This window comes from Paroedura picta, chromosome 4, assembly GCF_049243985.1.
Source record: "Paroedura picta isolate Pp20150507F chromosome 4, Ppicta_v3.0, whole genome shotgun sequence".
NCBI classification, from domain to species: Eukaryota; Metazoa; Chordata; class Lepidosauria; order Squamata; family Gekkonidae; genus Paroedura; species Paroedura picta.
This window is the reverse complement of record NC_135372.1, coordinates 59,549,243-59,574,603: the sequence shown is the minus strand read 5'-3', so window position 1 is coordinate 59,574,603 and position 25,361 is coordinate 59,549,243. Positions and strand designations below refer to the sequence as shown.

Genomic DNA, 25,361 nt, shown 5'->3' with positions numbered 1-25,361 from the left:
CTTCTTCTTTCTTATTCTTCTTCCTTCTCCTCCTCTCTTCTCCATCTCCTACATTCGAAGTGGGAAGCACTAATCACACCTCCAACAAATCATTGGCTCTGCTACAGAACTATTGAAACCATAATAAGTCGAGTACACATGACTTCTGCTGAATATTTAACCCCACTGATGAACTGTGACCACAGAGTTAAAAGTATCTAAGGAAATTTCATTGTAGTTTCCATAACAAACACCCTCACTCCAGCAGGAAAAATATTGAGCCATGGAAGTCAAAGGGCTAACACTTGAAGCAAAACTTTCCACCAGCTGAGTAACACCTGCAAAGGCCACCTCTTTGACACGAGAATAAAACATAAAAACCATGGCTTCCTGCCAAAACCTTTGTGTGGAAACTTGCTTGAAGCAGGGGGAGAATGAGGAATACTGGGGCTGGGATTTCCTTTGGCCTCCAAGACTGCTAGAGATTGGATTCATTCAAAAAGCCATGCTAAAGCTTTGATATACAATATTCAAAACCTGAGGGGTTACTTTAACTCAATCTGATTTTTTCTTAATTAATTTTAAAATTTTCCCCCTACAATATCTCCAGGTTTCAGGATTTGTGGTAAATAAACAAATCAGATATTTCATTTAAAAATCAGATATTTCAAACTATGGAGAAGATATGAATGCAGTTAAGTTCTTGGTATGAGTTTTCTACTAACTGAAAGTATATTTTATTTATTTAGTACTTTTGTATTCAGCCTTTCAGCCAAAAAGGCCAACACTAACAATAAGGTCATAAACATGCAATTAAAAATGAAATAAAATAAAAAAAAATTACCAGTAAAAACATCAAGTAAAGGAAACAGACACTACCTACCAATAACCTCAAAGATATATGAAGCATCATACAATCTGGTATTTCCCTGTGCCAGGGTTAAATTCTAAATGCAGTGAGAAAAAAGGAAGAAGGCCTAGGAGGAGATATGTGTTAAATAACATACTATGTTGTGCAAACTAATTTAACTAATTCACTTGTTCTACTATCATTTTTTACTTTCAGCAAGGCCAGAATGCACGTCACTACAGATCACAATCTTTCTTAGAGATTTACCTTTGCTATTTAATAAACCCTTCAGTTTAGAGATAATAAATCATTTCATTTCCTAACAAGATGTTAGGGGCTGTAGCAAGGGAAATCAACCTAATGTACATACTAGCCTTTTCAATGCAAAACTGGTTTTAAAATCCTCCTAAATCATTCTCAATTTGTTCTCCCATGAATCATTCATTGTAACTCCAGTCAGCTTAGCTTTAATGCCAATGTACAAATCCAAGTGGGATTACCAACCTCCAGGTGCGGACTGGAGTTCTCACAGTTCTGTAACTAATGTCCAGAAAACAGAGATCAGCTCCCCTGGAGGAAACGGGAGCTTTAGAGGGCAAACATGGTGGCATCACCTCCCTCCTGATCTCTCTCAATCTGCTCCCAAATCTTCAGGATTCAGCAAACTTAAATAGAGGCCATCCAAAAATAATAATGTCCTAATAGGGTTTTGCCATTATTTATTTTATTTACATTATTAAGAGTTTGTATTTTTCCCTGAGACTTGAGGTGGATTACATAGCATAAGTCAAATACAACCAACAGGATGGGACATCCAATGAACCCTGCAAAAGGATTTGGACTGTAGAAATCTGGGGGCAACCAGAAACCTGAAACACAGCTAAAACAAACCTGGAGGTATTTTGCACAGAGCCAAATAAAACAGTTTAAAAAACAACCAGTTTAGACCGCTTTATTATATTACAATTGGTGTTCTGCATTGAATATAGTCTGTTGAAAAACTACGTTGCAATGCTTTCTGCATGGAACAATTCATAACCCTGCCCCTTGTAGTTGTGCCAACTCCGCTTTGTTCTCTAATGCAGTTACTAACCTGAATAACTAAAGAGCTTCTCTGCATGACTAATAGTGCGTCTCAAACAAGCAGGAGAGAAATGAATCGGTGAAAAGCCTCTTTCAGAAACAACACTTAAAAGACACTTAAAGCACCGAAGAGGCAGTTCACCATGCAGAACAAAATCAGTTTTGCGGAGTAAATCTACTCTTCTGTGCAGAGATCAGAAAAACAATGATGTATTTAGTGAGTTTTCATCAGCTTATCCATCATGCAGAAGAGGCCCAGATAAAGCATAAGCATTCAAACATGACACAGTAACTGATGCAGAAATTACACAGTAAGAACACTCTGACAAAACAACACTAATCCTGCAACAACACCGCCCCCCCCTGCACACACACACACACACACACACTTCTACGGCTTCTACGGTTGTGTAGTCATAGTTATGCTCCATTTTAGAACGTGGGAGGAGCATATTGTTATCTATCGTACCTAATAGCCAAGAGCTGGCCCCCTATGCAAATTTACAAAGTCTGTACAATGGAGTCAGGCATAGCAATAATTTAGGGTTCTGCAGCCTTGAATAACAGATATTTTTATTTCTCCATCTTTTATTAACAGCGGATATTCTTCTGAAAAGTTATTTTCCATCAGTACCACAACCTGTTAATACTTTAAAAAAAAGCAGCATGTCTACATTTGAGCCAGGAGGCCTATGACTTGCCTAATTGAATGCTTCCATAGAGACAAACACAATAATACAGCATCTGTGACACACATATTTCTATTTTGGCCACTGAAGTTGCTTGAAGTAAAAAAGAAATCTTTAAATTGGGATCTTACTAAGAAAACATACATTAAGATTCAAAATACTATGAATTTCCTGTGCGGTTTGACACAAGAGGTTTCACCTACAAGCCAAAAATACTTTGAGTAAAAGGGCTGAAGAAACAAATTCTCTGTTCTGAGCACTGAATGAATCGTGGCACCTATAACTTTACAACTAGGGATGTCAAACTTTCAGGAGGGGGCTGGGGATCCCCTGGAATTACAACTCACCTCTAACCGAAGGGTAGACTCTGTGCTATTGTACCCACTGAGGTCTCTGTCTTTTCCAAGCTCCACCCCTAAATTTCCATGAGTTTCTTAATCTAGACCTGGCACCCTATCCTTCCATCCCTCACCAGTGGCCAGGGGGGGCTGGGCAACCTTTATTTACAACTCGTGCATACATTTTCTGAACTTTCTGGTCAGGAAAGAGCATTATTCTATGGACTGAAAAAACTGGAAAACCTATTGTCTTTCACACTTGCATTAAGCTTCTTTCCTTCATGAACTTTAAGACCAAACTTCAGAGTAAAAGAATACTGAGAGTGTATACATGTGCATGACATGGCCATTAACTATGAAATACAAGCTAATGTATTGATCAAGATTCTGTAGTTTGGCAGCTGCAGATATTACCCACACAACATTAGCCATGTGCCCCCTTCCAAAGGACATCTTGAAAATATGAGTTAGCTTGAACAAGTTTGCAGTAATGTAAGACAAACAATGAGAGAAGGCCAAAGAAAAACCTTTACAAAATCACACAACTGGAAGGGATCAAAAGGCCACCTAAGGCTAACTTCTAACATTTAGGACAAGCCTTCTGGGCCCTTTTCAGAACATGGGGGGTTGAGAATCACCTATTTGGATGCTTTCTGAAACCAACAATTTCTAGTATGTGAACAACAGAAGTTGCTTGTAATAAAATTCTTTTTTTTTCTTATAGATAAACTAGGTGTTGAGGAGCATCTGCACAAACATGAAACCTACTATTTGTATCATGAAACAATACATCCTAAGAAGATGGTATATTGGTGATTTTTAAAATCAATTTTAATTGGGTCCTAAGCCTAGGGTTCCTACTCCACCACCAACAATCCCTGGGAGCTTTCTGGGGCAGAGACTGGCATGCCAGCATGCTGCCGTCACTTTTGTCAAAAATCAGATGTAATGTTATAATTGGGGGGGGGGGGCTGTAGGATCTGCAAGAGATTGATGGTTTTACCATAAAGTTCTTGCAAATCCTGGAGTGTCCTTCCCAGTGCTGTGACCTCACTTCTGATTTTTTGACAAAATGCTTTCATGAATCTAAAGCTTTCCACCAACTTTGGTCTCTGTCAGTTTGACGTAGTAGTTAGGACTGCGGACTTCTAATCTGGCATGCTGGGTTTGATTCTGTGCTCCTCCACATGCAGCCAGCTGGGTGACCTTGGGCTCACCACAGCACTGATAAAATCGTTCTGACTGAGCAGTGATATCAGGGCTCTCTCAGCCTCACCCACCTCACAGGGTGTCTGTTGTGGGGAGAGGAAAGGGAAGGCGATTGTAAGCTGCTTTGAGACTCCTTCGGGTAGAGAAAAGTGGCATATAAGAACCAACTCTTCTTCTTCTTTATTCCCTTGCATGTGTGAACCATCTCCCTATGATAGGATCCTGACAGAGATTATTGGATGCTACACATGGAACACAGAAATAAGTAAGATTCCCATGCTATATCAGTTTGCTAACAGTTTAGTACAACTAACAGGCATTAGATCTGTTCAGTACATTTTAGATTGCTCCCTGGATTCTAGATACAACCTGAGAAACAGTCACCTCATTCTAGACTAGGAGGAGCAATCTGTAAGACACAGGCTGACGCTATGGCCTGTGTCTTACAGAGCAGAGCTAGGCCCAATACAGCTCTTCTGTAGCCAGCAAAAGAGTGGTGTTTGTTTCTGAAATCAGGCTGTTAAATAGTGAAGCTTTAAGGATTCATAAAGAGACATGATATCATAGCCTAGAAATGCAAGCCTAGAAATGCAATCCAAACATCATCCGCTTAGCACTACAAATAGCAAATTTCAACATCCTGGCAAACCAAGACAATGTGTATTACAAAACAGTAGGTAACAGCTGGATCTTTCTGCAGAAGCAGCATTCCCATATCTGAGAAGTGCATATATGACTTCATTCAGGGAGTAGTTTTGTCCTGGCTTTGAAAAAAGCCTCCCATCAAAAATCACCATTTCACTGTGCTCAAGAAGCTCAGCTCAAACTGGAGAGTGTTTTAGACTACAGACCACACGACCAGCAAGCTGCTAGTTAGCTTTGGGTCTTACCACTATGTAGCCCTCCAGGGCTAGAGACATCCTAGGCCACACACCCTTCTTCTTAAGACAACTGTCACACAACAAGAGCAAATCTGTAAATTCTTCTGTTGAAAAAAGGTCAAATAAATAACTGTACAATCCCAAATGACTTTCAAGTACCATCTAACTGCTCCAAGAGTCTTATCCTGCCCTGTGATCGTTAATTAACATTTCTTTACCTCAATGATTCCCCTGCCCTACCAAATGAATACCATCAGCTACATATAGTGCATTTTGAGGCAGCTACAAAATATCAAGGAACTCTGAATACTCACATAGAAAAACCTTGGGATCCTAGGGGCAAGCCTTTCTGTTTTTACCTTCCACACCAAAGGCACCGGAGAATTCAAAAGAAACACCAACGGCTTTTGGTGGATATTAATGGAAGAAATTGGGTTCAAATGTAAGGTGACCTAGAAAACAAGCAAAAAGAACAACCTACGTTAGAATGTTCAAAAGTTACCGAATAACATCATTTCACATGTACATAGGCTTTTAAAGAGTTCAAATGCTATGGAATTATTATGCCCGTTTTTTCAGACATAGGTGTTGAGCTGATGCAAAAAGAGTACTGCACTTAAGGCTAGCTACTGAGTTTGTTTATTTAATTCATTTATCCCCCACTTTGCTTACCAGTGTAGACCCAAAGTGGCTTACCATATTGCCCCCTTCTCCATTTTATCCTTACAACAACACTGTGAAGAAGTTTAGGCCAAGAATGTCTGACTAGCCCCTCGTCTGAATCCCACAGCTTTCACAGCACAGAGAGGATTCCAAGGTTAATTCTACACTTACTTGGTTTATTCCATTGTGGATCCTGCTGAATTCAGATTGATTTGAACTTGGGTCTTCCTCTATCTCTCCCCCCCCCCCAATGAAACAGAAAAGTGTTCTGCACATGATTAGGGAAGCGCGGGGGCGGGGAGAGCCAAGTGCAGCAGGAGCCTCTTTTCTTGAAAGGGGGGGGGGGGGAGAAGATTGGAGACAGTAGTGAAGGGGGAATAAATCCAAGAGGAACATCTCTGCTGAGAGAAGTTAGGCCTTCCCCTTTAAGGGAAGCCTTGCAACCTGGGAAGGAGGAAGCCTTTGAACTGATGCCCTGACCAATCAGGGCTTTTCCACAGTGTTGGAGGCTCTAGGAGAAAGCAGACAGATGCATGCTTATTCATGCCGATTTTTCAAATATCGAGGCTTATATTCAATCCAGAATATCGTGGGAGAAAGTTAGGGTCACTCTGGATAAATCATGCTTGTTGCAGAGGGAAAATTTAAATCACCCCAAATCAAAATGGAAATCAAATTCAGTGTAGATGGCAGGGATTGAATCGACCTGAGGCTGGAATAAAAGCTCTTTGCAGATTCAGCCGTGGCACCACTCTACCCTTTTGGCTCCCCAAATTCAGGACTCAGATGACATTTGAGCTAGGGAATTAAAAGCTCACAGTGCATACCAGGAGGCCTAGTTCCCAGAACTGACTGAAACATGACACTGGTAGACAAGAAGCACTTCCAGTAGGTTCTCACAACATCCCTGTGAGAGAAGTTGGGCTGAGAGCAAGTGAAAGCCCAAATTCACCATAAGTTTCAGGACTGAGTGGAAATTCAGACCTGGACCTTTCCAGTGCATTACAATCATGAGCAGAGTAAGACCCTTCTCATTCCATGAAAGGCTTTGCAGAGTGCGACTCTGCTTTGGATTGTGCTGCTAGCCTGGTGCTCTATATTCACTTTGAACTTTTAACTGCCATGTTCAGATCCTTGCTCAATCATGAAGCTAACCTGGAAGCATTTCGTTTTCACAAAAGATCAAGAGAAAAATAAGTCAGTAGTTTTTTTATTTGGACCTGGGTCTATACTACCAGGTGCTGCTTAATGGAATCGAAATTGTTTTGTATGAAGCTCTATCCTTCAACTTGCCAAAAAATCTCTGTGCTCTGCCATTTCTGACTCACTCTGGGATCTGCTCCGGGTGCTGCCCAGATACCAGGGCATTCTCTTTTAAGATTTGGCAAGCTCAAGCAGCCTTGGACAGATCACTACCCATTTCTCATGATGAGGTACCTCACAGTGTTTGTTGTGATAATAAACAGCATAACTCTGCCATGTAAAATGCCCTTGGAAGAAGAGAGGGATACAAGCAAATAGAAACTGACTCAGCAGCAATGGAGGAGATCCAGATGCAGTCCATACACTGCCTAGTAGTCTCTCTCTTCTCTGAAACAAGGGCATGCCATCCTGGGGATTTTAACTGTAGCCCCTGCATTGGACAGAGAGGATGACTACAGGTGAAGGGGGCAACTAGCAGCAAAGCCTGTCTATGAATATCCCTTGGCAACCAGAACTAAATTCCTGTCCTCTAGGAAAACTAGAAATTCTTGATTAGGATCCCAAAACCAAAGCTGGATATCTGTTTTTCTTTCAAATTATCCATTACTTAATAATTATGTTGAACAGTAACTGCAATGCCAATTAGAATCCAATACCTCTGACACAGGAAATCAGAGTTTAGGCTGATTTATAGCATCATGATCTGCTGTTTGGCATATGTCCTTCAGTATAGCACAGCTAGCAATAGAGAGAGAGAAACGCCAATGTAACGCTTTCTAGCCTTGTCCCCATTTACTGCTTCATATAATGAGGTTAACAGGATCCAACAAACAGGTTTTGATCAGGTGGGTGTACAAGGTTCTGTGAAGTCAACAGAAGCACAAGTCTTCTGAGCAGGTTTGAGAAGCAGACATGAATGATCCTCTGTGCAGAAATCTAGGATGTGTGGGTTGAACAGTCTTTTGGGAGGAAGTCTAAGAGAAGCCTCACAAACTCTGAATGAGGTCTGCTAATGAAAACAACTCCAGGAAAGAGATGAGATATTTTGGCTCTCGTGAGAGCGTGTGGGCTTCCTCTTGGAGCAATCTGCAAAAGGTGCCTGCTCATGAGGACAGAGCTCTTCAGTCTTATTGGCTTAAAACCCTTCCTTCGCTTATAAAGTGGGCTGTCTGGTGGAGAGGAGGCTAAGGAATACATTTACCCCAGAATACTGACCATCCTCCCCCAATATGCTAGCATATTTCCTTTGAGGGCTACCTAATGACTAAATACATCCCCAAGGGACAAGAGACATGATGAAGAACTCCACTATGTCCGAGGAAACAAGGAGTACCTGAATTATGCTAGATATGAAAAAAATAGCCGGCAATAAGCAGAGGGGTGGGGGAAACACATATAATCACTCTGACTGGGCACAATGAATGTGCTAAGGTGGGGAGAAGGAGAGTGGAGGCAGTATTGTAATAGCTAGGTCCACCTCTAACCTACCGTACACAGAGGATCTGCACTGAACCTACTCGTGTATATCTACACACATAAAGGGCTCTCTTCATGAACTGAGAACCACAAAAAAGCAGTGTTTTATCACAGCAGAAAGCCACACATACACTGACTCTATACACAGCTCCTGGTGGCTACACAGAGATAGAGGATAAAGCCAGCTGCTACCACCCTGCTCCCCCAATCCCATGTATCTTGTTAGAACATGCGTGAAGTCCTTGCATCAATTCAGAGAAGAGAGGACCAAAGCTATTACCAGCTCAATCCTCAATCAGAAGCGTTCATAACTCAGGATAACTCAATGCACTTGCCTGGAGCTTCGCAGAACCTCTCGGCCTTGGGATTCTTTTAGTCTGCATCTTTGAGTGCAAGGACAGATAAGAATGTTAAAATGGCCCTGGAGCAAGCCAAGCTGAGGGGCCCTTGCTGCACTATAAGGCAGCAGTGCAGGGTTGCTCACATGAGTGGCACCAACAATGAGCATTGGCTCAGCCCACTAACTCCTCCTGCAACTCATGGCAGTAAGTAAGGAGGCCACTGAGGAGCAGGCTACTGAGGAGTCTGAGCAAAATCACCGGAAAAGTTGCTGGGCTTGGCTATGCTTGCTCCTGGCTGAAAATGTTTTCAAGAAAATTTCTCTTTAAGTTAAATGGCCTGAGCGGCATAGTGAAAGGAGGCAGTTCTGCACAAGTGCAGGAGGCTTCTAGTTACAGTCCAGTGGATCCTTACGGGACAACACAGCCTTGAGATTTTTTTAGCTTGGATCCCTGAGTGGCACACTGATCCCTGAAGGGGGGCAGCACAGCATGGGTCTGAGTTTCTGGATTTTGTTCAGTACATTCTGGATGGAATGTGCTGTCAAGTCACAACTGACTCACAGCAAACACCCCCCTCCCCAGGGTGTCCCAGGCAGGAAATGAGGAGAGGTGGTTTTTGCCAGTGCTTTCCTCTATGTAGCAACCCCAGTCTTCCTTGGTGGTTTCCCATCCAAGTATTGACCATGGCCAACATTGCTGACAAGCTCAGGCCAAACTGGGCTATTCAGGCTGCCAGTAGGTCCTGACAGCTGGGCAATTTATGTTACACAGACTGGTAGCATCTAATTGTTATAACCCCTGAACCTTAGTTAAAAAGAGAACATCAGTTTCATTTTTCCCAGGCAACGATGTAGCAGTGGTCTCTTTAATAGAGGAGTGAGAGACTTCATAGTAAGCACTTAGTAAGTAATATAACTCATACATGAAAAATGGTCATTATCTACCAGTAAATAATACTTCTATGCGCTTTACATGTCGTTGCAGCTACTAAGACTCTCTTTCAAAAGAGTGTTGCAGACACATTTGATACCAAGGACATAAAAACAGCTGCAAACGGTTCTGTTTCCCTGTGGATTTTAGTTTTGCAGAAGATGGAGCATTACCACAGCAACCAAACTACAAAAACAGACCATGGGCTCATGCCCATTATTCTGGCAAAGCAATTTATATTGCAGGAACAGACGAGGGCATGAATACTGAAAAACAATCAAAGTAAAAACTGCTGCTGAAGTATCATCTTAGTTTGCCATCTTGAAGACCTCAGATCACATGCTCATTATGTTGTTATGAAAGTCAATGCCCAAGGTTTTGTAATGCTGAACCAACCATTCTGGTGTGAAGGACTCCAGATTAATTCACAGTACATTTTTCCAAAACATCCATTACGAATTTGTGCTAATAAACCAGAGCAAAAATATATCAAGTTACAGTGTCCATACTGAGACAGCTGTTCAGAAAGGCGGGGTGGGGGAGGGGGAGGGGAGGACTTTGAAGCCCAAGAAAGTACCTTCAAGTCACAAAACTTGAACATTTTGTTTCCAAAATGTATTTATATAAGCCCAGTTAGTTGTTCTGGTGCAAAGAGAAAGTTTAAGCCTACTGGAATAACGTATGAAGTACCTATTTCAAGTTTTCTTACACCTTCTTTGTCACATATCAGTATATACATAGTTCTTCATCACTGCTTTGCTACACCACATCTGACACATTTTAAGGATTATTCCTCTCACTTCAACATTTTGACCACCACCAAGTTCCACAGCCACAGCCACTTGACACACATCAGTCTTTGTAAGAGGCCAAGTTGTTCCTCAGGAGCTGGATTTGGGCTTGATGTTGATGGCTAATTACTGTCCTGAATGACTTAATCCAGGGGTCTGCAATAGGATTGCCAAGTCCCCCCGTCCCTCACAAAGGAAGGGGGGATAAGGTTGGCAGGTCCGGGTTGGGAAACTCCTGGAGATGTGGGGGTAGAGTCTGGGGAGGAAAGGGACCTCAGTGGGGTACAATGTTACAGAGTCCACCCTCCAAAGCATTCATTTTCACCAAGGAAACTGATCTCTGTAGTGTGGAGATGAGCTGTAATTCTGGGGGATCTCCAGGTCCTACCTGAAGGCTAGCATCCCTAATCTGCAATCAATATCTCCAGAATCCAATGTGACTCGATACAGAACCAAATACAGCTCTTTAATAACAAAAATAAAATATTTAAATAATTTGTAAATTAAGGGAATGGCAGGCAAAGATTATAGTGAGACTTAAGATCTTCTTAGAGATGTTTTACATTGAGGGAACTGAACCATTCACCAACTGAGAACTGTCATAAACCAATCTTGGGTCTATGTGTGTAGGAACATTTGTGTACATGTAAGCATGCTCTTCTTCAGTGCCACTATCCCAGCTAAATCCAGCCTCCCACATTACCAGTGCTTGTGGAAGACTAATAAACGTGTCTCTGAATATGTACAAAAGTCAGAGTTTCTCAGCTCCTTTAGCCTTTCTCTTGTGGATGTGTGCTAGCACGTGCTAGCTAGTTTGAGAAGCAATCTGCTATCTTCCAAAAGGAAACCTTTATTGCTATAGGTTACTGAACTAGAGCATAAGACAAGGGGGAATTATTAGCATGCATAGGAGATACACAGATCATACAACTAAAAATCATATAACTAAAATAAACCATATAAACGTTTTACCTCTTCATCCCTCCTTCAATATGCATGGAACAAATGCAAATCCCAATTTGCACCTGCCTCATGCAGGGAGATCTGATTTTAGCATTTAAAGAATGATAACTGGATGTTCCAACCTTTTAACCTTTTTTGCCCTAGCTCTTACTAAATCCAGATTAAGGATCCTCGCTCCTACATGTGGTAGTGAACCCATATCTCTCAATCATCCGAAGCACACGTTCTACAAAAATCAATACCCAGATATGGCAGGCAGGGCAAATGGTTATCCCTTTGCAGAAAGCATCTCTCATTCATCTCTTGGTGGCTTTTATGGCCCCCTTCCCATAGAAAGCAAACAGTTGTCAGGATCTCAGGAAGCTCCCAGTGAGTATTTCAGCTCTGCCGCATCCTTGCTGAGATACAGTGGCCAGAACTAGACACAGTGTTCCAAATGAGGCCACACTATAAATCAATACAGCAATATTACAATATTGGCCATTTTATTCTAAATCCCTTTCCTATTAATTCCTAACACAGAGTTTGCCACCGCTACAGGGAGTTGACACTTTCACAGAACTCTTCACAACTTCAAGATCTTTCCCCTCTGTCTCAGCAAGTTCAGCCCTCATTAGCCTATATTTGAAGTTGGGATTTTTTGTCCCAATGTGCATCACCTTACATTTACCAACAATGAACTTCATTAGCCACACTGCTGCCCAATCACCCAGTCTGTGAAGGTCCTCCTGGAGCTCTTCACAATCAGCCCTGTTTTTTACCATCCTGAATACTCAAGTCTTTATTATTACGGTACTAGAACAGTAAACAAATTACAAGGTACATAAAAATATCTGGCATTAACAAGATAAAAGAATCATTGATAACTTAAATATTATAAAAGATAAAACATTCCAGCTATAAGAATCATTCTGGTTTTAAAACTCACAAGCATTATCTCAAGCAACTGAGACTATCTCTACCTAAGTTGCTCCGAATCCAACCAGCTCTTCCTTGTTTTGATTGCTCTCCAAGCAAATCTGGCCATACAGAAGTTATTTCTGTGCTTTTGTCTGACAACATGTCTGTGATTGCCTCTGAGTTGGGCTTATTCTGTAGGGAGGATATAAGTTCTCCCCTGAATTGATCGTATAGCCTACATTGGAGTAATACATGTTCAGATGTCTCAATGCTGAATAATTTGATGTCATCTACAAACTTGGCCACTACACTACACCTAGCTGGCATGGGGGCACAGGACACAACACTGGCATGGCTGCAATCCTTCCTCCAAGGTCAGAAGGTGGTAGTGGTGGGGGAGAGCACCTCCCAGTAATACACCCTGACCTGTGGAGTCCTGCAGGGAGCAATTCTCTCCCCGATGTTGTTTAACATCTAAATGTACCTTCTCACATAGCTAATCCGGAGTTTTGGCCTAGGGTGCCATCAATATGCTAATGACACCCAGCTGTATCTGCTCAAGCATAGTCAACAGGGGAGGTGCTACAACTCCCAGATCAGGATGGGATCCAGCTAACAACTTTGACCACTGTCAGGAGCCTGGGTGTGATCTTGGACTCGTTATTGATGGAGGCCCAAGTCACAAATGCCAGGCTTTCGACCACCTTCACCAGGCATGGCAGTTAGTGCCCAACCTGGCCACCAAGATCCATGCAACAGTCACTACTAGGTTAGACTACTTCAACACGGGGCTACCCTTAATTCTGATCTGGAAAGTTCAACTGGTCCAGAATGCAGCTGCCTAGGTCCTTACATTTGACCAGTGCTCTCCCAGCTGTACTGTGACTTTCCTGGGTTCTTGAACTCTCCCCCCCCCCCACTCCCCGCTCCCCGCTGAGAATGGGGCTATTTAACACCAGCAGGGGCTTTGGGAGAGGTCGGAATCTCTTCTATCCAGCAAGCAGCATGAAGAGGAAGATGACAGATAAGCCCCATGATTGGTCCTCATTGGAAGTGTGCCCTATCTATATTGGCAGCATGCCCCAAGGAGGGCCAATCAGCGAATGAGTTGTCTGCATGCAATTTCATCTTTATAATGTTTAGTGTTGATAGTGATGATTTTATGCTCTTATGTTCTATGATATTACAATTGTTATGAATCTTAGGATTTCAAAAAAGTACAGCCATTGTTTGCTGTTCTGGAACCCACTGTTTTCCTTGTTTTCCTTTTTCTTTCAGACAAAAAAGCCAAATACCAACAGCAGAACTTTTGGAAAAGAAAATTATCCGCCCATATAAATTAGCCCAACACAGGCAAATCCCACCAAACCAGACACAGAACTGCAAAGTAAACTTCTAGCAATGCTTTAATCCAGAAAACACTATGGAAAAAAGTTTTAGTTTTTTTTTTTTTAATCAAATTCGTAATATAATGCATGTGATCTCCGTTATGTGGAAAGAACAGCATTTGTACTTAATCTTTAACAGATGGTTTATTGAAGGGAAAACAAACTTTATTAATGTACACTTAGACACTAGAACTCCCAATCAGAAATGTTCTAATGATGAAAAAGGCGCTTTTTTTCTCTACCCAATTGCTTCGCATAACTGAAAGCCAGAAGACTTTTTGGGAAGGTGGTCAGCCATTCATCCTGTTCTCACTGAGAAACAACTGGGAAGCTTTCAAGGAAATCAAGGGATCCTAGGGGCACAGTGTGAAAATGAAACAGGAAACGATTGTCACGGTTATCCCATTCTGAGTTAAACAGTGAAGCAAAGCTAGGCTTTGAGGCTTGCTTTTATTTCAAATTAAAATTTGGGGCCATTTCAGTGCTGCTAAGAAGTAAGAGACTGAGGGAACTGGCACAGGGTAGGTATGTGCAAACTTTGTCACACAGCACGGCTAATGTCTTCAGCTCTTGTCTGCCTTCCAATTTGGAGCACCTGCTGTGCAGACTGCCATTTATACTAAGTTATGCCAAATTATACAGTATTTTAGCACAGCACATTCATCTTATGCTGGGCATACTGGAACTAATTTTGTGTGGGATAACAAGGTCATGTATATTATATACCAGTACTAAGAAGGGTCAGTTGGAGAAGCCAAATCTAGGACCAAGGAAACGACATCCTTTATTTGCAGTAGTGCAGGGTAGAGCTGTGTAAACGCACAACGTCTATCAGTGGCTCTAAAACGGTGGTGCAAGGAGCCTCTTTTCATTTTAAAATGTTCACAGTCTCCTAAACTCTTCTTTCTTCCTATGCTGGTTTTCACCAGCTGCCAGACAGTCCCATTCAAAGCGTGTGGCACCCTTTTTGCTGCTGTCTTCAGAACAAATGACAACCGCTACACTTTACTTAAACTTATTTTTAAAGGGTTAGCATGGTCTATACATGGCCTACTATGTCAGGTCTCAGTCACAATTCAAAAGGCTCTGGCACAAATTCTAATCAATCACATTTAATTCCAGGATATCAAAATTCCTCTGTAAATCCCATGCCTGAATAAACAGTGACCTTGTGTATTCATGGCGTATGCCTACTGCATGTGTTATTGTTGGTGGTGACCCCAAAGGGCTTTTAACGCAAGAGCCTTCAGGGGTAGTTTGCCATTGCCTGTCTCTGTGCAGAGGCCTTAGTGGTCTCCCATTCAAATACAGACAAGAGCCAACACCTGCTTAGCTTCCAAGATCTGATGACACCATCCAGATCAGGCCAATTCTACTTGTGAGAGGTTAAATGAATAAGCAGCAGTTTTAGTCAGCATAAAAGCTGCCAGCCAGCCTTCTGTGGCATTCTGAGCCTAAGTTAAAACATGTAGCAACACCCACTGAGTTTAGGTAAGAAATTATGCCTATGATGACTCCCTCAAAAATGAGAACCTGTCCTTCCCAACCACAAAGTGTGTAGAAGGAGCATACCGTAACATAAAGTCTACTATTTATACTGAAACTACCCAATACATTTGTTTTCTTGTCTGAATGCAGATATGGATTTATGAGCTTTCAAAAATGAAATACCATCACCTGCAGAATATTTTGGGTTTACAAATAAAATCCATCACACCAGAGGGAGATCAACAGGATTCCAAAACAATGAAAAGCATCCTTGGGAGGCAGAAGCAGACCGTTGCTCGTTAAATAGAAAACATTGGCTTGCTTTAAATCTATTTAAAGCACAAGGCCAACTACCCCATGGAGATCAAGAGCTCCAGCATGAGGCCTGGATTTTTATTTATTTATTTATTTTTTTGCGAAGCTGATACAACAGAACCTGACATTTAAAAGACAAACACTGTTGTAACATGGAACAATGAAGTGATTAGCTATACTTCAATTGTGACTGCACGGTTCTACAATGTATTTTATATGTGCATTGTCATTTTAGTACTCTGTACTGTTTCTGCTCCAACTATGATCTGCATTACCATTAGACTTATATGTTTAATCTTACTGTGCTAGCCCATATATAATACTGATCTGTAGGCCAGGCACTAGAACAGGCTGGAGTGTCTTGATGGCCTTGGAAAGGTTTCTCAAACGGGTGGCAATTAATTTTAATCTATTCTTAAAATTTGTTAAACATTTATTGGGTGATATGACCATGTGTGGCAATATTGACCCACCCCTCTCTAAATAGTCAATTATGGCTCTGGGAAGGGTATGTGTGTGCATAGCTTTGCTTCCTAACCATATTCTGCATGATCGCACCACTTCTGGGGTTTCTTGAAGGCTGAAGAATGTTTCAGGGGTTAAAAAGTTGAGATAGTTGAGAAAGGCTGCACTAGAATATTGAATAATTTCATTGTTTTGAGGCCTATAAATAGTTTTTAACAATTTTGTAATAAATACATGTATTTTTCATATAACTGGTTATTTTAATTTAATCATTAAGCCTTTTCTGTTTTGATTCTTTTAACATTTGGGTTCTTAATTCATGTTTTGGGATTTTTTCTCCCTTCTTCTTGACAGACACAGCACACTAGAATACATGCTTTTAATAAAAGGAGTTGAAGTATATCTTCAAAATTTAAGCCACAATACATGCCCTGTGTCCATAGGGGGAGAGGACTCAACGCTTCTACCATCACCATAAATGAGCAGCAAATTAATCCTTGTGAAAAAATTTCCTTGAAGTAGCCTGCACTTCAGCTAACAGCCTTGGGAGAATTCCAGAAGTATCACCATCCTAGTAATTCAAAGAAGAAGAATGCATGTAGTCCAAGTATCAAGCACAGGTGGACTAGTCCTTTGATATACCGAGAAAGCTCCTGATGAGTTGCTGCCCTAGAGGCCACAGGCTGTCAGAACACGTGCACCACAGGGGCTCTTCCTCTCTCCTTGCTTTCCCCTTGCTTTCTTTTTAGATAACAGTTGGAAAAGATACAACGGTAACCTATCATGCCATATGGTCTTGAGCCTCAGATGTAGTTTGCTACCCACTTTGGGTTGCATTCCCAAATAACCAAACTCAGAGAAGACCTAGGCCCATTCCACACACGTTGGATAATGCACTTTCAATGTGCTTTTGCGACTGGCTTTTCTTGTGTGCAATAGGAAAATCTACTTCTAATGTGCAACGTTTGTGCACTGGTCCCAGCTCATGGGCCATTACTAGCCTCACACCACCTATGGCAGGGGTAGTCACACTGCGGCCCTCCAGATGTCCATGAGCCCCAGCCAGCATTCATGGGAATTGTAGTCCATGGACATCTGGAGGGCCGTAGTTTGACTACCCCTGATCTATAGGCTGCGCCTTGATCAGAAGGCTTGAACTCTCTTCAAAGTTCTGCTTGTCTACTATTGGTCTCATCCTGGTGACCATGCTATACTCACTCAGATGCTTTTGCTTTAGCAGTACTTGACTCTGCAACTACATAATCCATGATTATTAGAAGTTGCATGTAAATATAAACAGGAAAGGGTTCTCCCTCTCATAAACACAGTTTTTAAATCACTTTTTCTCGTTCTGTACAGTTTACTCATAAAAGAAAAGCTTTAATAATGAGCTAAAGTAAGATTTAGGCTGCTGATTCACATAAAAGTAAAATAATTTCCCTCATTCCTCGGTGGCAGGGCGGAGTGACCCAGAAATTGTGTATGTTTTCCTTCTTCTTAGTACTTTCAAGAAGATAGAAGAGATATCACTGATTTTATTAATCAAGACTTCTCTCACTGGTTAGAACAATGGCTGGAAGAGTTTTGTTCACCACAGAGCTCAGTATTCTCTGCACATTTTGCCCAGTATGCTGGGATCTATAGGTACTTAATTTGGGTTCACCGCTCCTACCCAAAGGATAGCTTATATATCTAAAAGGTTTCAAGCAATTCCATCAGACTTTCTTTCCAGATGATATTCCCTTACTTAATATAGGGGAAATTCAGAGATAGAAGATCTTATAAATTATATTTTAATTTGCCCACCTAGGAATAAGTTCTTGATGAGGATAATTCCTAATGTTCCTGCTATGTCAGAATATGATATATTGATTTTCCTGGTTTCTGACATTGGCTACTAGGAAGATAAGAGAAAAAGCTGTTAACGAGCAAAGTTTGTTTCTGTGTTTCTGAATTTGGGAAATATGGGTAGAGTTCTATTTGTTTTAGCATATGTGCTGTAAGCTGGATACTTATTTGTCTGAGCTTGGAAAATAATGGTATAATTTTGCTTGTTATTTGTGGTATTTATGGGGGGGTTCCTTCTATGGTTGTTTGTATATTGTGAGGGCTTTTGGCCAATGAAAATAAATTTTACTACTCATTAAAATATTTAATTTTTAAAAAATATTTAATACCCCACTCTGGCTGGGGTGCAGCTTAACACCATGCCCTTGGCCAGAAATTTGGGTGTAATTATGGATACCTCCCTTCCAATAGAGGCCCAGAACACAGGTGTAGCTCACACAGCATTTTACCATCTTCATCAGGCTAGGCTACTAGCGCCCTACTCGCCCTCGGACTGCCTGGATACAATGATGCATGCAACAGTCACCTTCAGATTAGATTTCCGTAACTTGCTCTATGCGGGCCTACCCTTGTCTTTGACCCGGAAATTACAGCTGGTACAAAATGCAGCTGCCAGGGTCCTTACTGGTACATCTGGGAAGGCCCATATTCAGGCTTTCCTGAAGCAGGCTTTCCTGAAGCAGATTGCCAGTTGTGGCCTGGATCAGATTCAAGGTTTTGGTATTAACCTTTAAGGCCATCCATGGCTTGGGCCCTGCCTACCTGAGGGACCACTTGTCTGCTTATGCCCCTTGCAGTGATCTTTGCTCTGCAGGTTCAAATCTACTTGTGGTTCCTGGCCTTAGAGAAGCACACCCGGCCTCGACCCAGGCCAGGGCTTTTTCGGTCCTGGCCCTGGTCTAGTGGAATGAGCTCCAGGAGAGCTGAAGGCCCTGATGGAGCTGTCTCAATTCTGCAGGGCCTGTAAAACGGAGCTCTTCCATCAGGTCTTTGGTTGAGGCCGGCCCTTCAGAGACAACTGGGGCCTCTCCTCCGGCCAGTGCTATTCCACTCTGGAACCTGTACCTGTGAATTGGGGAAGGATTGGGGATTATGCCATCGTGTTATGGTTTTTATGGGGGTTTTAGGGGTTATGATTTATTTTAATTGGGGTTTTCAACTTGTCTTGTGTTACCCACCACAAGTCTCCAGAGAGTGGCAGGATAAAATATCTAAATAACAATAATAATTTTGTTTCTTAAAATGTAATCCAGGAATCCAGACCATTCAACTGCCCAAATGTGCCCGACAGCAGGGCAAAACTTGTATAAGTGAACAACATAGGCTGAAACACTTTAGCCAGGTTGCTATAGTTTCAAAATTCCCCAGAAGCTCTCCCATCACCAAGAAGACAGAATGAACACATGTCTACTCTTACACTATCTGTAAATTGAAATCTCACAGTGCAATCCCAAGCAGGTCTATTTAGAACCTTACTGGAGTTCACTCAGTAAGGATTTCTCCCCAGAAAGTCTTCTTAGAACTACACAGTTAACGTGTTGTCATAAGTAGAGAAGGAGCATTAATCAGTAAAACCATGGCTGAACCAAGTCCAGTCATGATTATAAATGAACAAGAACAATATATCAGTACTACTGAAAAGCTAGACATAAAAAGATGTTTAATCTGATTTTTTAAAAATTAAAATGCTTACTATCGTTATTTTAACTTGGATACCTTGGCAGGATATTTAACAGAACTGTTTTAGCAGGCTTATTATGGAATGGGGCATTTTAACTAGAGTTCTACTGCAGAATATCTGCCTTCTTGCAAAATTAAAGGTCAGCTGAGTCCACAGATTACACACTTTCCCAGCTGTGTAAGAAAGAGGCAGATCATTTTACAGGTGCATTTCAGAAAAGGGGGAAAAAATTACCCCGGTCAAATGCAGGAAATGTCAAATTTAGAATGAAAAGGTATGTTAGAAATGTAAAACAAAGTTCCCTCCCCCCATCTTAGAGCTAGTATAAAATAAATGCAAGCCTTTTGAGTCACAGGGGACTGAAAACAACATTTGAGCTTTATGACTGGGCTTTGAGAGGTATGTCTACATTCAGGTATTACAGAGTTACAAGAAATGTGGTAGGTGTTAAGTTTAAAAATATATATATTTATATAATTGATATCGGAGTACTTCCAGTGGTTTTGGCCTCCTTCCTTCCATTTTAGTGAGTGAAAGTCAAGCTTGAGTTACTGGGATTTATAATATTAAAGTAAATTTAGCTGCTAATCTACACATACACCTGGTATCACAACTAGATTTCTAATTGCTTGTGGATAAATGCATTATTTATCCCACCAGTATTTAATTTCTCAGCATCTTCTCTATACATTTTCCACATATCTTGCTTGTAGATACTTCTCTATAAATGGCTCCAGGTTTTCAAAACAATCAACAAATGCTAGATAATTTGATTGTTTAAACTGCATTGGCCCTTCCCTCTTTTGTTCTCTCTTTCTCATGCTTGGGAATGGTCTCAGATCCTGTCAAGTATCTGTGAGAAAAGATAATCAATCCTTCCTCTTACTCTGCTGTCTTTTTTTTTTTTTTACCACTCTGCCTTGAAACAGTTAGTTCTTATCTCTTCAAGAAAGAAAGTTGAAATGTTTCTGCTGGACGTGAAGCTCCAAACAAACAGATTTCTGGCTGACATACGGCTTCCTCTGAAAGTGCTGGTGGACAAAAGGGACAAGAGTTCCAAGCTTAATGACCAATAATTTTTGAGCCAGCTTAGAAAATAGTCCTAGAAAGACTTCAGTCCAGAATAAACAAGATAAGGAGGCCACATGAAACACAACAGTTTTCTGTGTGCACAGGAACACTGCAGCTTACTCACTGGGTCAAAGGAACCACAGGAGGTATTTATGAAAGCAGGAATATAGCAAAAAGCATGGAAACAATTAAGGAAACATTTGCAATTTAATTAAAGTTCCACCTACTGCTGTATGCTGTGCTTTCTCTGCAATGGTATTCACTGGTACTGAGAACTGGCACCATTCTTAGGGCTCTCCCAAGTCCTGATACTTGTGTACTGACTGGACCCCAAGAACAGCCTAGTGCAGAAGGAGCAGGGAAGTGGTAGAAACTGGTGCAATTTTATACAAGAGTACTGGCTCCCCCCCCCCCCACACACACACACAAGCACTGGCTGTATGGCTCATATATATGATCTGTATTATTGAATGAGATCAAGAAAATCATCCTTAAGTGCTGTACAAGGGAAGAACAGCAGACTCCCTAAACCCAGTCATGAAAGCCTCAGCCCTTTCAAAATTATACAGGTTAAATGATAATAATAAGCCTCAATTTATAGGCCTTAAATCAATAGGGGGTAGAAAGGAACCTTGCTAAATACAAGTTGTTTTTTCTTGTCACTTTATAATAACTGGTATAAATTGGTAGCCAAAAATGGAAGATACTGTCTTATCATTCTTTCTAGAATCAGCATCTACCCTAAACTTAAACCATTTTAGGAAATTTCACTGTCATTAATTTATACACGCATATGAATGTTACAAATGTGGATAAAATTTCTACAGATTCATCTTTACAGACGAGAAGAAATCACTACAAAGCAAACATTGCAATCTAGTCTTCTCCAGAAGAGTCTTGTTCAAATGTACTGGCCATAAAGCAAGTTTTGAGTCTCTTGGGGACTAGAGGATGTTCTGGCTTCACAATCTCAAAGGCCAAAAAGCTGAAAGTTCACAGCAATGAGGCTCTATCATCTCTGTTCTTGTGGAAACAAATGAAGACATGGTCAACTTGAAGACTTCTATTCTTTTCTACTGCCAACCATATGCTGTCATCTGGACTGACTCCAATGGCCCAAAGTGTGAGAAGTTTTAAACTATGTACCGTCATATGATGATGATGATGATGATGATGATGATGATTTAATTTTTAGACCGCCCTTCTCCAAACAGGTCTCAGGGCGGCTTACAACATAAACAGTTCAAACACAATAAAATCCCCATGAAAACCTCAATTTACGTCAAACAACAAGTCACATATAACATATAAGCGGTGGTGGTCACAATTCTAATCGTATTTACCCGACTTCCCCCCAAGTTCAGCCTGGTGGGGAGAATTATATTCAGAAGAGGGTGGCGCCAATGCAATAGATCTAACAATGATCTCAATGTTAGAGATCTCAATATTGGAGGGGATCCTCCAATGGATTAGTGGGAGAGCTGCCCTGGCCTCAACCATATGCCTGGCGGAAGAGCTCCATCTTGCAGGCCCTGCGGAAAGCTGGTAGATCCCGCAGGGCCCTTAGCTCTTCTGAGAGCTCATTCCACCAGGTTGGGGCCAGGACTGAAAAGGCCCTGGCCTGGGTTGAGGCCAGGTGAACATCCCGTGGGCCCGGGACAACCAGTAAATTCATACCCGCAGAGTGGAGTGCTAATCTGGAAGTGACCGTTGCATGGATCACTGCGGCCAGGTGTTCCAAGGACAGGTAGGGCGCTAGTAGCCGGGCTTGGTGAAGATGGAAAAATGTCGTCCGAGCTACATTGGTGACCTGAGCCTCCATAGAGAGGGAGGCATCAAATGTCACCCCCAAATTCCTGGCAACTGGTGCAGGTGTTAATTGCACCCCGTCCAGGCATGGGAAGCACGCTTCCTGGTCCTTTTTTTTTACTAGTTTCAAAGCCCAGTCCTAAGAATGGGCCTTGAAAGGGTCCCCGCCAGGCATGGTAAGGTGGTTTTGGGTTGCAGCTCGCAGCCGGATCAAGTGGAGCGAGTGGCGGCTGGCCAGCTTGTTAGCAGGCCTGGGACAGAACTCCTTAGCAGGCAGGCAGCCTAGCAGGCCAAAAGGCCCTCATTAGCAGGGACAGCCTAGCAGGCCAAGAGGCCCTCATTAGCAGGCCCTCCATTACGACCTTTTGTCCAGGGCCTTCTCCCCTTACCTGCTGCTGGCTCTAGGCACTGAGGCATGTCTGAGAGCAAAGAGGCTAGTCCAGGGATGGAGGGCGGGAGCTGCAGGGGCAGGGCCAATGCTGGCTGCACCCTGATTGACCCTATATTCCAACTTGGACAGCTGGACATGTTCCACCCCCCAGGGCTGTTTCACAAATATATAGAGGAACCATGGATAAGAATTATAGAGTTGGGGATTGTTTTAGGATTATTATTATTAAGTGTTTTGTATGTGGTTTTATATTGGATATCTTGTTTTATGTTATATTTCTTTTTGTGAACTGGTGCGAGCCAGCTTGCTGGGAGCAGTGGTATATAAATCCAATTAATTAATTAATTAACTAACTAATAAGTTGGTCTTCAGCAAACTTGAGAAGAACGGCAAACTATCTTTGCTCTCTTCAGGCAGAGCACCATTAGGGATTTCATTGTACAGGTGGACATTAAAGACTGTTGTCCTGGTATTTCCTGTGATCCCTCTTAACATTTCCTTGCCCACTTGGGGTTTTCAGGGGCATGTGAAGGGCATCAGGAGCATCAACAAGGCCTTAGACCCAGGTTACTACAGCAACTGAAGGACATCCTGGAACTCCTCAGAGAAGTGCTGACAGGCAAAATAGGCAGCTTCTTGATGAGTCTTTTTGTTTTCTTCCTTCTTAAGGAGAAGCAGTGAGTGCTGGTGATTTGCTACAGGCAGGATTTCACAATCCAGGCCGCTCCCTGGTCACTGACCACCAAAGTCAAGTCTTTGCCCCTCCCACTCAGCTTTTTGGACCTCCTGTACCTTTCCCTCAGTGGCACTAAATGTGAGAAGACACTTTCTTGTCCCACATCTATCTCACAGGATTTTTGTCTGGATAAATGGAGAGGAGTGCTGTGAAGGAAGTTAAATGAAGCAGGGTAGAACTGAAGCCCTAAGCAAAATAAAAGGCTATAATATTGCAAATGGCTTCTAATTTTATTTTACCTAGCCTAGCCTGGCATGTCCATTCACCTTAGATTAAATACTCTTTTGTCCTATTGTTTGTGATAAGGGTCCAAAAGATGGTTTAAAAGACTGAGAGCAATCTTAAATAGGTCCACCCAAAATACTACTTCGGTCCATTCAATGAGGCTTATTCCTAAGAAGGTTTTCGTAGAATTGCAATGGAGGTCCCAAATGTTTTTAACTTTCAATTTATTATCTCAAAAATTGTAAGAAACATTGTGAATATATAGAAGATAAAAATAAGATGTGTATCCCCAGATGCTCAATTTACAGTGTACATCTAACCAGGTAGAAGACAAAGAAGAAAGAGAAGAAAACAATTCAAAACCATGTAATGTACAGATCTAAAAGATTACTTTCTGATGTAAAGAGAGGATCCAAATCCAAACTGAAGCACTGTCACATCAGTTTGTCTTTCAAGAAGGCAACTTGTTTTTAAAATAGTCACAGCAGAAGAACAACCAATAGCAACACATCACAAAGAGACAATTCCTTTGTCTCAGGGGACGATGGTAGAATTGTCATGAAATAATAAGCAATTCTCATGTGCTAAGCAGGAGTCCTGTATGGCCTCTGATGGCTTCAAGAAAGCAAATTGTTCCAACAGAGGACATGAAGAAATAAGCTTCTGTCATCACTTAGCACCATAGGGAACAAGCATGTGATAAGTGCTAGCTTAATATTATGCTGCCAACGGTAGGAACAGCTTATCAAATGATCTGCCTTTCAGTGTTTTGACAAAACCTAACTTCAGCCCCTCTTGCACTTGTCAGTTACCAATTGTACCCTTTCTCAAAACTCACATCTCTCCTTTTCCCCTCCAAAGCATTAATTTTGAGAAATGTTGGCACAAATATTTTCCCCATTAAAACACTTTTCACAAATATGATGGAGAGTCTGCAGTCTGTTGTTTATACAGACATGCTATTATAATTTGCCTCTTCTAACAGCCCCAGATATGAATAGCCTTTTCCCATAATGGAGATGGCTAAAGATACCAAGAGCTCTGAGCTTTTATCTCACTGAGCCTTCCTATGTCGTAGGCTTAAAGTTCAACCCTTCATAACTACAAGGAAACAGTGTTACACACCACTGTGCTGTGCTGTGCATTCTGCTTCAAGTTTGCTCAAATTGCATCCATCTTCTACTTCTTTTACACAAAGAAAATCCCAGTTCATCACGACAGAAGAACTGACCTTTTGTATCCTGCTTTTTACTACCTGAAGGAGTCTCAAAACAGCTTCCAATCACCTTCCCTTCCTCTTCCCACAAGAGATACCCTGTGAGGTAGGTGACGCTGAGGGAGCTTTGAGAAAACTGTGACTGGCCCAAGGTCATCCAGCAGGCTGCATATGGACGAGTGGGGAATCAAATCCATGAGACTGCCACTCTTAACCACTATACCAGGCTATCAAGGAAAAATGGCTGCAAGCCATTTCAGCAATGATGTCATCCCCTCCTGCTTAGAAGGGGGGGGGAAGCAAAATGGACCGCTAAAATGGCTGCCAGCAGACAGGCTAGCATCCCTTTAAATCCTGTTTCATTTCCCACCTAATTGGGTAAGGGGACCTAAACCTAACAACTGACAGGCTCACAGTCTATTTTGCTTCCAC

At 41.8% G+C, this 25,361-nt stretch overlaps 1 protein-coding gene and 1 pseudogene across 4 annotated transcripts in view; both read right to left on the bottom strand.

Annotated features, from left to right (window-relative positions):
* The window catches only part of TGFBR3 (transforming growth factor beta receptor 3), a 167,339-nt gene that overhangs the window by 68,803 nt on the left and 73,175 nt on the right, over positions 1-25,361 (bottom strand). For all 4 annotated transcript variants that reach the window (XM_077333035.1, XM_077333036.1, XM_077333032.1 and 1 more), the window contains exon 4: positions 5,344-5,481. In XM_077333035.1, coding sequence (XP_077189150.1) covers positions 5,344-5,481 — 138 coding nt within the window. The remainder of the gene's footprint in view (positions 1-5,343; positions 5,482-25,361) is intronic.
* LOC143834695 (ornithine decarboxylase antizyme 1 pseudogene) lies at positions 21,429-24,926 on the bottom strand (annotated as a pseudogene).